The sequence below is a fragment of the Bidens hawaiensis genome, unplaced genomic scaffold, assembly GCF_021521415.1.
Source record: "Bidens hawaiensis isolate Kalapana, Puna unplaced genomic scaffold, B.hawaiensis_p1.1 tig00015194_1, whole genome shotgun sequence".
Classification (NCBI taxonomy): domain Eukaryota; kingdom Viridiplantae; phylum Streptophyta; class Magnoliopsida; order Asterales; family Asteraceae; genus Bidens; species Bidens hawaiensis.
In genome coordinates, this window is record NW_027492349.1 from 291,234 (window position 1) to 304,904 (window position 13,671).

A 13,671-nucleotide genomic window follows, 5' to 3' on the forward strand; every position below is an offset into this window, starting at 1 on the left:
GAAGGTTTAGTTAGTTCTGTTGCAGTCCTTTAAGTTTAGGGAGTTTCATGTTGACGGCTTAACTTTTATGTTTTGTTCGAGAAAGTTACTTAGTTATCTCCTCGGGTATCTTATGACCCGGCCCATCGTGGCTTAGGAAACAACCAAGTTAAATATACTATTATAAACCTCCAGTTATACTTGAAACCTCTCAGCGATACCGCAGTATCGAGGTCTTAGCAACTATTCAATATACACGAGATAATCCCCTCTCAAACACTACTTAGGTCCGGCCCAACGTGGCGGAGGTATTAACAAGTGTGGTGCGGTGTGTCCACCGTCTACCCACATATGTAAGGATCCAAACAAACATATACAATAGCCTGAGGGCCAGCATTACTTTTGTTTATAAAGTTTTACATGCAAACATTCAAGACTTTGTCTTATAAAAAGTTGGACGTATTCACCCTTCTTCTTGGTTGGTGTTTCGCACCAATTTGTCTCGTTACCTCGGACCTATAGTACGAGAATAACATTTTATAAGTACTAGATCAACGATCTAGCTTCAGACCTTTAGTCCGATTGCATAACATTTACCTTGACATTTTATCTCTTTATAAATATAAGGACCTCTAGTACTTTCTTGTTAATTACTTATAAACCTTTGTTTCTTCTTCGTGAAGAAACATATATTTCAACTTTCTTTTATTATAAGAAATACTTAATAAAATATTTATCTTTATATATAATAAAGAAGTATTATTTTATCTATAATCTCGATTTTATGGAATCTTATTTCCACTTTATAAAATCAAGATACAGGCTATATCACTGACTATGGTCTAAGCCATTTATAATATAATAATCGGGCAAAACCCTTATCTTGAATGGCTTATTACTCGAAATGCTTATACTCTACTTGAACCGCACTTCTATTTGGACTGTACTTCTACTTGGACCGCACTTTGGAAGAAGGTTGAGAGAGTATTTAGGTAGGGTTATGGCACACATTTCGAGGTAAGACTTATCGGGATATCGCCATATCGGGGTCGTGGCACGCTTATCGAGGTAATGTAGGTGTTTTTGGAGTGTGTTGGATGAGTGAGGACCACCCCCATGGCCGGCCTATTTATAGAAATTTTCCTGCATCTTCGCGTATCGCGAAGCTGCACTAGCTTCGCCGAGTCGTCACGTAGGCTTGCCACGTGTCGTTACGGTATCGCCACGTGTCCTGCATCTTCGCGTATTGCGAAAATGTAAAACGTGGATTCTTCGCGTATCACGAATATGCAAAACTTTGAATCTGTTCATTTTTTATCCTTGATGCAAAGTGCGCCATCAAAGCGCCACATTGCACCCTTCACTCGAGCCCGTGCTTTGCACCCTCCGCTAGGATTAGGGAGAGTGGTTAACCTCATAAGAACATTTACATGGAATGTTCTCTCCTTATAAAGTGCTTAATTTTTATTTCTTTCTCCGATGTGGGATGGAGTCTCCTTACTCCATTCCTTAACATAATCTACTTCCATTCTTTTCTTATTTTTCTCTTTACTTTTGCTATGAATATTTTTAGTCCTTAAGTTTTATTAGTTTGTCAAATTTGGACCAAAATTTTCGTGATGTTACATTAAACGAGCGAAAACTTGGCTCGAGCTCGGCTGTACGGTGTTAAAATAAAACATAGAAGTCCAAAAGAGTTAAAACTCAAAACTACAGTAGGTTTGTTGAGACTCAGCGAACCTATAAGATATTCCCATAGCTTATGCTCAGCTTAGACTCAAAAAGTGTGCTTTATTTCAAGCTTCTTATCGATCTAGTTTAAGTGCATCCAACTGATTATAATACTAGAGAGAGATATATGTTCGTATTTCAAATGAAAATGAAGTTTTTCTTATATTTTTCATACTTAAATTTTGTCACTCCCCAATTGAATCATCAAGGATAAGTCATAATGCTAATTACTTGACTAGTGAAATATATTTGTGACTCTAAACAATATTGCTACAATTGGTCACACCGTCAGCATGAATTCATACGTATTTATTTCAAATGCCGTCTTAAAAGTAAATAAATATCAGATGATCAAATTTTAAAATATCTCTAAAGTAAGCTGGAGTTATAAAATGATTTAAAGATTTGGATGAGTATTCTAATGTCCAATATTGAATACATTTTTGTCATAAAAGAAAATAGCGTGTGATATAACATAAAAGAAAATAACGTGGATGAGTATTATAATGTCCAATATTGAATACATTTTAATCTAAAAGGCGATATAAATTACTTTTAAGCATACATATATCGTGCTACGAATGCCAAGGACTAAAGCTAGCACATGTATAAAACACAAGGGAAAATGTGGAGATTTATGTGCCATTGCAATTGACGCGAGAAAGTCAGTTGCATTCGCACTTCACTAACGGCCTTTGGACGTTACCGTTATCAATTTAATTCCAGTATATGCCCACTAGAAAGAATGCACGAATAGGAGTAGGACACGTGGTGGTAATGAGTCACGTTGTCATGTTGCCTTATGACTTTTGGAAGAGATCATGGAAGTAAAGCTGCTTTTAGGTTACGTTCCGTTAACTCTTTGTCAACTTGTTTGACGGTTTGACCATAAGCTCAAGTGAATTAACATAGGTGGGCCTGGGCCTAGGCCCATTTAAGGGCAAAGCCCCCACTGGCCCAATAATGTAAACTGTTCAAAGCCTAAAGGTCCAAATCACAAAACTACAAAATGGGTTGAGCATTTAAAATTAAAGTATAAACCTATTTGTGATGGAGCGTTTTTTCATAGTCGATGCGTTGCACATATTATCAACTTGGCCGTGCAAGATGGGTTAAAAGTGATTGAAACGCAAAGAAACAATTTTAAAAGAATGTTACGAGATGTTTTTAGCAACAATAAAACATTTTCAAGATACAAAAAATTTTGCGACGATGCTAATTGTCAATGGTTGGGGCCAAATTGGGATTGTCCTACAAGATGGAATTCCACTTGTAACATGTTTGAAAAAGTCATCCAACAAAAAGAATCTTTGATTGCGTTTCATCAAATTATGGCAAGTAAGGGTAAATGTGTAGCATATCATCCTTCAAACTGGTTATTGATTGAGACCGTTACGGAGGTCCTTCAAATTTTTAAATCTTGCACGACTAGTTTATCCGGGGTTTACTATCCAACAAGCCCCATTACTTTACCAAAAATTGATGTCATGTGCACAAAGTTGAGTGAGCTTGATTGTAGGGGTGCACCTTATTTTGATATGGGTGTAAAAATGAAAGAAAAATTTAGAAAATATTTTCAAGAACTATCCGCTATTTTTACTTGTGCTGCTGCGTTAAACCCTTACATCAATGTTGGTGGTGTTGAATCTTTAATAGAAAAAATTTGTGATGAGCTTGGGTTAAACACCGTTGAAAACCCCTTTTTTAGCCAAACTTTAAGGAATACTTTCAACACTACCTTCTCAAATATGTATGATGTCTACTTAACAAGATACAGGTCGTCTTCCCAAATTCATAACTCGTTGAGAGCTGCTGCCCAATCCCAATCCCAAACCGACCTTGAAATGGGGATGTACTACATGATTTGGGAAGACGCCGGTAAACGTCAAAAAGTAAACACCCCAAGCAGTGAACTTGGAAGGTACAGTGGTAGCAACTTTGTGAAACACATGACTCCGGATGAATTTAGAAGTCTTGATTTGCTGGCTTGGTGGAGAGGTAAAGAGGATGACTTTTCGATCCTTGCCGCCATAGCCAAAGATTTACTAACGGTCAAAGCTTCCACGGTAGTTTCGGAGTCTGCTTTTTCTGTTTCTGGCAGGGTTATATCGATTAGGAGGACTCGACTCACTGCACCGGCTATAGAGATGTCGATTTGCTACAAGGATTACTTGGACTCTTTAGATAGGGCACAACATCAACGCTCACTCGAGGGGGAATTGGAGTATGAAGCGGACTTGTATGAAGACGAGGTCAATGAAGGATATACTCAAGCAATGACCGATGAAGAAGCCGCCTACGACGAGTACCTAAGAAATAGCTCGGGATCGGGTAGCGAAGAAAATTAGTCATGTATTAATGATTTGTTTGTTTGTACGAAGACAATATCCCTAAGTTTGTAATTGTTTGTATTAGTTCGTTAAAAACAACATTTAATGTTTGTATTTTTAATGTTGAATTTTAAATGAAATTTTAATATTTGTATTTTTAATGGTCTTCATTATTTACAAAATATAAAAAAAACAAACGTTCGTATTTTAAATTGCGAAGAAAAAAAAACCGGTTAAAAAAAAACCGGTTAAAAACCGGTTCTAACCGGTTATAATCGGTCCGTATTATAAATTCAAAAAACCGGTTTTAAAAAAACCGGTTAGTGTGGGAAATAAAAAAAACCGGTCTGGTTTTTAACCGAACCGGCTTTTTAAAAAAAACCGATATCTCTAGTTGTAAGGCCACATGTTTAAAAACATTTTTTTAAATAAGTGCACAAAAATCGTTTCACATGGTAGCAAAGACACCAACTTGCTAAACACAAACAAGAATCTGAAAGCTAAATCAAAACTTGTAACCTCTATAATCACCCCTTACTTTGTAACCTACATGTTTACGTACATGCTAAGAAACTAAAAAACAAAAACGTAAACGGCGTGTTTGAAACTAGGGCTGTTATAATGGGCACCTATTTAGACACTATAATACCTGTTTAGCAAAAAAAAAATGCTATGCAATTTTATAAATTTTTAAAAATAATTTAAATTAAAATGCTCGAGTAGATTATTTCTCTTTCTTGTTACGTAAAACGCATAGCTGTCATGCTCAAAGCACTAAATTCAATTGCTAAAAGAGTCGTTTTCATGTTTGATACTTGTTAATCGCATCGTCTCTAACCTGTTAAACACGTTAAGACACGAACTGACAGCCCTATTTGAAACCTACTCCCAAAGTTAAACCGTGTAGTTCATGTGCATTGTTCATTTGCACGCGTTTAAGGAATGCAGGTCTAGAGTTGCACTTAGGCATGTGTATTCAATAATACGTTACCTCTTACGTCAACCTATAATGTTTGTTTTGCCTTATAGAAGATCGTGGGCTTGTTTTCATTTGCCTGAACAGGGACTTCTCAGAAGGTCATCAATCCTTTGATTACCCACATGAACAACTTAAAACAAACTATCCAAATAAGTTTAAATTACTTTTTCTTAATCAAATTATAACAATAAAAGGGAGACGTTATATAGTCGCGTTTATTTTTATTTTCTTTATAATGACAACATATTTAAAGCTTATTATTATAATCAATAAATCTCCGCTTGGATCGCCTTCCTTTTAACAACAATCACGTACGAATCTTAAGAAGATCTCGAACCTCAAAGGCAAACATCGAAAGAATGTCACTAAGACTATGCGCTATGGGCGCCTTGGAGGGGGGGAGAAGGGCGCCGAAGGGGAAGGAACACCGCTGAGGGGCGCCTTGGAGGGGGGGGGGGTGGCCATCAGACGACCGGGCGCCTTCTCTCTCTCTTCCTCTCATCCACACACATACATATATATTTATATATATAATGGGGCGTTCAAGGAGGACTTTAACCATAGCGGGGCGTTATGAAGAAGGGCTTCGAAGCCCCGGTGCTCACGTGGCGCTTGTGGAGGGGCTTTGATGCCCCTCGCCATAACATATAGCCTAACGGGTCAATAACCAATTCAACTAACCGAAATAAAACGAAAAATATTAGAACTCGGTCCTCGCACTTTACACAAATCGAAGTATCGAATACATGACGTAGTCCCACTGTAAAACCAACCCTAGATATGCTCACGAATCTCCATAAAAGCTTCAACAATTAATCGAAAAGCTACACACATTGTCCGATTAATCGAGGTATACTTTTATCCATCTTTCGATCATCAACTGCTGTATTAATTTGTATAATTAGAATATAATTTTGTAACGGTGTTCATCGCGTGGTTATTAAGCTACTTTTGTGTATGTATATCGATCCAATGCTTACATGCATATTATTCTGAGTTTATGATGTGCATTATTAGTGTGAATTGCTACAGTTGAAAATTTGGCTGTTGATTTAAGTGTAGATAAGGTATATGAGCCTGTTTGTTTTACTGTTTAATTTGTCTAGCGGTTCGTGTACTATTAAGTTCGTTTATGTTCGTTCATTTAATAATTGAGCGAATCTGAACAAGGAATTTTGTTCGATTAATTAAATAAACGAAAGCGAACAGAGGCTATGTTCGCTCAACTGTGTTCGTGAACGTTCGATAATGTGTTTGTTTACGTCCGTTTATATTCGTTAATGTTTGTTCATTAAGGTTTGAAGTACTTTTTAGTTTTTAATGACTTTTCTAATCTTATCATATGGATTTAAGAAAAATTTTGGTTGCTGATTTAAGTATAGATAAGGTATTCGAGCCTGTTTGTTTTCGGCATAACTTAGGCTGTAAAGGACCGAACGGTGTTTATGTTTGTTTGTTAATAAATGAACGAACCTGAACAAGGATTTTCGTTAGATAAACTAAATGATTGAACACGAGCATGAGCTATGTTTGTTCAATTGTGTGTGAATGTTCGATAATGTGTGCATTTATGTCCGTTTATGCTCGTTAATGTTTGTTTATTATGTTTGTTCATTAAACTTTTTTTTATATATAAATTTTAATGACTTTTCTAATCTTGTCATATATAGATTTAAGCGAAATTTTGGCTGCTGATTTAAGTATAGATAAGGTACTTGAGCCTGTTTGTTTTACTGCAGAACTTGTATCAGATATTGTTGATGAACACATAAAGTTAGTAGTATTATTTACAATAAGATTTCTGATACAAGTACTCTGTACTCTTGAATTTTTGTTGTTCAACAGACTATCTTTTTAACATCAGAATAGGCTTAAAATCTTCAGTTATTTGAGATGATCTGTTTAGTAAACCAGAGTCTTGTAAAGTTGAGTATGATGTAATATTTCAACTGTTAGTTCAAGATGTGAGTGACAATATTATGCTGTATTCACAGTATTGGCATTCATAAGCAACGGCATAAAGTAAATCATGGTTATAAATTGTGATATGCTGCTGTGCAGATGGATACAAGTTGCAGCAGTAACGGCCCCATGGATTCAAAACAAACACTGGACCTGAGTGAAGAAAGTTTAGAGGATTTCTGTAAAAAAGCATCAGCATCCTTTTTCAGACAGCATGGTGTTATAAGCCACCAGATTAACTCATACAATTATTTCCTTAAAAACGGAATTCAAAATGTTTTTGATTCTTTGGGTGAAATCAATGTTGAGCCTGGAATTGACCCATCTGGAGAAGAAACTGTAAGGAGATGTGCCACAGTCAAACTTGGAAAAGTCAACCTTGAGAGACCGAGGTTTTGGGCTGGTACAGAGTACCTTGTTCTCTTGCCCAAACATGCTCGCCTTCAGAATATTACGTATTCATCCAGAATGAGTGTTCAAGTTCAATATCAGGTTAGTATTCCATAAGCCATTATGTTACATTTCAAATTATATATTTTTTGATGTGTCACAGGTTTCTTGATATTGTGATCGTGCAGGTATATACTCAAGAGACAGATGATGCTTCAAGAATGATTTTAATGGAAGATAATAGAGAGATCACAATTGGCAGGTTACCTGTGATGGTCAAATCTGACTTATGCTGGATGAGTGATATGACAAAAGGCGATTGTGATTTTGACTATGGAGGTTATTTCTTAATCAAGGGAGCTGAAAAGACTTTTATAGCCCAGGAGAAAACTTGCTTGAAAAGACTCTGGTTGGTCAACAATCCAATCTGGACGGTCAAGTACCGGTCGATGCTTGGAAAAGAAAGGGTCTATGTTAAACTAATGGACACCCATATTAGAGGTGGAGGTAAAGTAATTACAGTGTTTTTGTTCAGCTCGGTTGAGATTCCTGTATGGCTGTTATTCTTTGCTCTCGGTGTAACATCAGATAAACAAGTGATTGATTTGATTGATGCTGATTGTAAAGATAATACAGTGGTCAACACACTTCTTGCATCAATATATGATGTGGACCAAAAGTCAAAGGACTTTAGAAAAGAAGGAAAGGCGTTTAGTATTCTTGCAGACACACTTAAAGAAAAATGGACTTATGCACCTAAACAGGCCTTCAAAGAGTGTCTAGAAGAAATGTTATTCCCCAATCTGCATGGGTTTAACCGAAAAGCTCGGTTTTTGGGTTATATGGTTAAATGCCTGTTAGAAGCTTATACGGGACGTAGGAGAGTTGATGATAGAGATAGTTTTAGAAGCAAGAGAGTCGAATTAGCAGGCGAGTTACTTGAAAGAGAAGTTAGGGTTCACTTGAAACATGCTGTAAGGCGAATGACAAAAGCTTTGCAAAGAGATCTTTATGGAGATCGCCCTGTGCACCCGATTGAGCATTATTTAGATGCTTCTGTTGTTACTAACGGGCTTTCACGGGCCTTTTCTACTGGTGCGTGGGTGCATCCTTATAAACGTATGGAAAGAATCTCGGGTGTGGTGGCACAAGTTAGACGGGCTAATCCTTTGCAGATGATGGCTGATATGAGGAGAACACGTCAGCAGGTTCAGTATACGGGCCGGGTTGGTGATGCTAGATACCCGTAAGTAGTTCATTTTTTTTTCCACAACTTTACTGTCATCTTATTTGCCACCTGTAATAATAAATGTTGGATGCATTGCAGGCATCCTTCACACTGGGGAAGAGTCTGTTATATGACCACCCCAGATGGAGAAAACTGTGGGTTGGTTAAGAATTTTGCAAGTACTGGTATTGTGAGTGGAAACGTTCAAGTAAATCTGCTTGATATATTAATAAAATCTGGAATGGAATTACTGGTTGATGACAATTCATTATCACTTGGTAAAAAACACAAAGTTTTTGTTAATGGAGACTGGGTTGGAGTATGTGATAATGCTGCTTCACTTGTTGATGATTTCAGAAGCAAAAGGCGTAAGAAGGAAGTGCATTATCAGGTTACCGCTCTTTTAAATCTTGTTAGTATCTGGCCCGTGTAGCATGGAATAAACTAACCTTTGTTTTCTTTTCATAGGTTGAGATTAAGTTAGATGATAAGAATGGAGAGGTGCGTATATTCTCTGATGCTGGTAGGATTATGCGTCCTCTGTTATTAGTTGAGAGTTTGAAAAACGTTAAGTTACTTGAATCGGGAGATTATTCTTTTCAAAGTTTGATAGATAAAGGAATAATTGAACTCATTGGAAGCGAAGAGGAAGAAGATTGCTACACAGCATGGGGAATTAAGCATCTTTTTCACAATACCGAAACAAATTCACCTAAATACACACATTGCGAGCTTGACATGTCATTTCTCCTAAGTTTAAGCTGTGGATTAATCCCTTTTGCAAATCATGACCATGCAAAAAGAGTCTTGTTCCAATCTCAAAAACACTCTCAACAAGCCATTGGATATTCAAGCACAAATCCAAACATTAGAGTCGATACCCTCACTCATAACCTATTTTATCCCCAAAAACCGCTTTTTAAAACAGTTCTTTGCGATAGTCTTGGAACACCCAAATATAGTAACGGTCAAGGATTGCAGTCAAGAGATGAATATTACAACGGTCAATGTGCTATTGTTGCTGTTAATGTTCACCTTGGTTACAACCAAGAGGATTCACTAGTTATGAACCGTGCTTCATTGGAACGTGGTATGTTTAGATCAGAACATGTTAGAAGCTACAAAGCAGAGGTTTTTAACACGGAATCATTTGGGAAAAAGGGAAAGGTGGAAGATAATGTTGTTTTCGGGAAAGTTCAAAGTAAAATTGGGCGTGTTGATAATCTAGACGAAGATGGATTTCCGTATGTTGGTGCTCGCTTACAAAGTGGTGATATTGTTATAGGAAAACATGTGGAATCGGGGGGTGACCATAGTATTAAATTGAAACATGGTGAAAAAGGATCGGTTCAGAAAGTTGTATTATCTGCTAACGATGATGGTAAAAACTTTGCTACTGTATCTTTGAGACAGGTAAATGTCTAAAATACCCTTATCAGTATCATCAAATCTATCTTTTATAAAGTGATAATGGGCAAATAAGTAATTTCTTGATTGTTGTAGGTACGATCACCGAGTCTGGGAGACAAGTTTTCAAGCATGCATGGACAAAAGGGCGTTTTGGGGTATTTGGAGTCTCAGGAGAACTTTCCTTTCACTATACAAGGAATAGTACCCGATGTGGTAATAAACCCGCACGCCTTTCCATCCAGACAAACGCCAGGTCAGCTTCTGGAAGCTGCATTGGGTAAGGGGATTGCCTTAGGTGGTTCACTGAAATACGCCACCCCTTTCTCGACTCCTTCTGTCGAGGACATAACCAACCAACTTCACAGGTATAAAATTACCAATCTACCCTTGGTTCATAAACACCCAAGAGGAATGAAATGCTTAATGGTAGTATTACATTATTTGTAGGTGTGGGTTTTCAAGATGGGGAAATGAGAGAGTTTACAATGGGCGAACGGGTGAAATGGTCGAGTCACTAGTGTTCATGGGCCCCACGTTTTACCAGAAGCTGGTCCACATGTCTGAGGACAAGCTCAAGTTTCGTAACATCGGGCCCGTTCATCCTCTCACACGGCAACCGGTGGCGGACCGCAAGCGGTTTGGTGGGGTCAAGTTTGGGGAGATGGAGCGGGACTGCATAATAGCTTTTGGTGCAACCGCCAACTTGTATGAGCGCCTTTACACGCTCTGTGATGCTTCACACATGCACATCTGTAGAAAATGTAACAACATGGCGAGTGTGATCCAGAGGTCGGTCCCACGTGGACCCAAGATTCGCGGGCCCTACTGCCGGTTTTGTGAGTCTGTTGAAGACGTTGTGAAGGTGAATGTGCCATATGGGGCGAAGCTAATTTGTCAGGAGCTTTTTAGTATGGGAATTGCTATCGAGTTTGAATCGGAGCTTTGCTGAAAGGTTTGCCATTATGTAAAAATAATACTTGTATTATCTGAAACCGTGTAACATTTCTAGTTGTACTGGTTAATTTCATCTGGTTGGTTTGGGGTGACCTGATGATCGTAACTCGTCTTTTTGCACTTATGGTTATTGGTTCTTGACTTGTTAGCTTAGAGTTACATGTCGCTCACTTGATGGTGGTTTCGGTTATTATATAGAGATTGTAAGTTAACTTAAATATCACACTTAAGAGCTACAACAGATCATTTTGAACCAAACAAAGACACATAGCATCGCCTACACAAAACAACATTAAAGCGATGTCATAACGCTAACATAACATCACGCAGAACAAAAATCTAAGCCGAGTCTAAGATGTTTCTTCAGTAAATGAAGGGTTTGTTGAAGCAAACTGAATATAGGTGTTACCATGAGGAGTAAAAGTAATATGCAAAGGGTGTTGGCACGCAAAGTGATAGAGTGAAGAAGCTAATGAGCTGATGATGAACAGGAAATTGGTGATTGGTGTCATTTTTAACAACTAATGTGTCTGTCTGTGTGTGTTTGATTCTTGAGATTGGCTATAAGTAAATGGGATAAGATTAGTGGGTCTACTTTGAATTTAAGAATTTGTGTCCAAAGTCATGGGAATGCATAAGTCGTTTTCCGACTTCAACAATTATTGTTGATATTGATATGGTTGTTACTGGTGCATAAATCACATTAAAGACACGTGTCTTCAAACTCAATAATATGACAAGTGTCATGATCCAGGTTCTGCATTACAAATCAAGAAATAATGGTTTGACACTTTGACTTAAATGATTTTAAATGAAAAATACAAATTAAATTAGCGTGCTAACTATGAAAAATTAAGTAGTGTAATTATGCATATAACATAGTGTAATTACAACATAGTGTAATTACACTATGATGTAATTACATAATTACACTAGATTCGTACAATTCGCACATTTTTTTAGTTTGTACGTTAACTTTCCCCCCTTTTTAATTTGTTTGACGTATCAAAAATTATATACTTGATCTTTACAGATTAATGTTTTCATTATTTGGTTACAGGGTTAGTATATAATCTTGATGAGTATTTTTAACCCAAAAATGGTCTCGCCAATACGTTCCTTGCAGTTTTCTTTCATCGATTATCTTCATCATCTTCACTTTTAAAGCCCAGATTATATATTTATAAAAAAGTCCATCAGTGCCTAAAAATTATGATTATAGATTATGATTATCACTCCCATCAACCCAATTTAAAGTTATTTAACTTTCACTAAAGAAAATAACTAGTAGACATACATTAATAGTTGCGGACCCAAGAAATTTTCTCACAAGAGGTCGAGAAATTTTCTCAGTTGATTATCGCTATATATAGGGATCGGTTGAGATTTTTACACTATAATAGTACTAAAAAAATTTCACAGGAAACGCCTGACCCTGTTCAAGGGTAGGTCTGCACCTGCATACATAGTTACATACACTAACAATATATATGTAATATGTTTTGTAGAAAGCTGTCCAAGAGCACTGGTAAGTGCTAATCACCATATGACCATATCCTTAAACACAATCTGCAAACAAAAGCTTGCATATATCAGATCACAAAAATCATAGCTCAACTCCTTTGCTACACTAAGCCCATTGTTAATATTGTGAGTCTGTTTATGTAATTAATAAGACCACCTGTAGTGGGGCGCCATCCCCAACCATGGTGCCCAATAGCACCGGGAGCACCGCCCCCGGGGCGCTATGGGCGCCATGGTGGGGAGGGGGGGGGCGCCGCTTCCCATACAGCGCCACCAAAAGAGGAATCTGATTGGTTGCTTTATTTTTTTTCTTTTTAATATAAAAAATAACAATAAAGTAATAATGATGACATGATTTGAAGGGGCTCCGTCTACCACACCCCTTTTAGCCATAAAGCCCTTGGCACCACATGACACGTAACGCCTTCATTGGGGCTTCGTCCACTACACATGATCTAATGTTAATAGATACATATCAATCAGAGGTTATCACTTATCAACTCATGAAATAAACAAATACTTTTAAATCAAAAACTGAACTCAAAATATTGATATAATGATATTCATCATTACTAAATAAAAAACAATGACCTTCACCACAGTAACAACAGGTGTCGAAGCATGAAATGAATCTGACCTGATCCATGACGATGTTTCCACGGATTTTCGAGATGAACGAACCACGTCTTGATCTTCTCCTGCGGTTTGCCTGCTTGAGACCTGCAATGGTTTTTCGGGGGCGTGGAGGTGACTGCTAAGAAATCCTGAGGATCTCTTGTTTACAGACACAAAAAGTGGTGGTGGCTCTTATTGAGCATGACCGCTTAATAAGGAGGTGGAGACCTCCTTATATAGAGAGCCTCATGGCCACCATCATGGTACCCTAATGGGCCTAGCCCAGTTAGGGTTACCTCCACAAAACCCCCTCAGCCCAATAACAATGTATTAGTCCATATAATAAAATAAGCCAAACATAATAAATTTAGGGTCGTAAAACCGGGTTTAGTACCATACCCCTACAACAGGTAAAAATCATAACAAGGCCTCTTAGAACAACAAGCACATAACCCCGAAAACGATTCGCCTCGTTACTGCTCCCAGCAGATTGACTTTCTTTGTTTTTGGCTATTTTCATCCTCCTTAAATTCCATTCAAGAGTATTCAAGTACTCAACCTTGTATGAA

At 37.5% G+C, this 13,671-nt stretch overlaps 1 protein-coding gene across 1 annotated transcript; it reads left to right on the forward strand.

Moving 5' to 3' along the window:
* The first annotated feature begins 7,080 nt into the window (after positions 1 to 7,080).
* Positions 7,081 to 11,051, forward strand: LOC143548557 (DNA-directed RNA polymerases IV and V subunit 2-like). The gene is made up of 6 exons (XM_077039678.1): positions 7,081 to 7,473; positions 7,560 to 8,617; positions 8,699 to 8,990; positions 9,068 to 10,012; positions 10,103 to 10,374; positions 10,457 to 11,051. The coding sequence occupies exons 1-6, from the start codon at positions 7,081 to 7,083 to the stop codon at positions 10,956 to 10,958; spliced, it is 3,462 nt and encodes a 1,153-aa protein (XP_076895793.1). The 3' UTR covers positions 10,959 to 11,051.
* Positions 11,052 to 13,671: the final 2,620 nt, after the last annotated feature.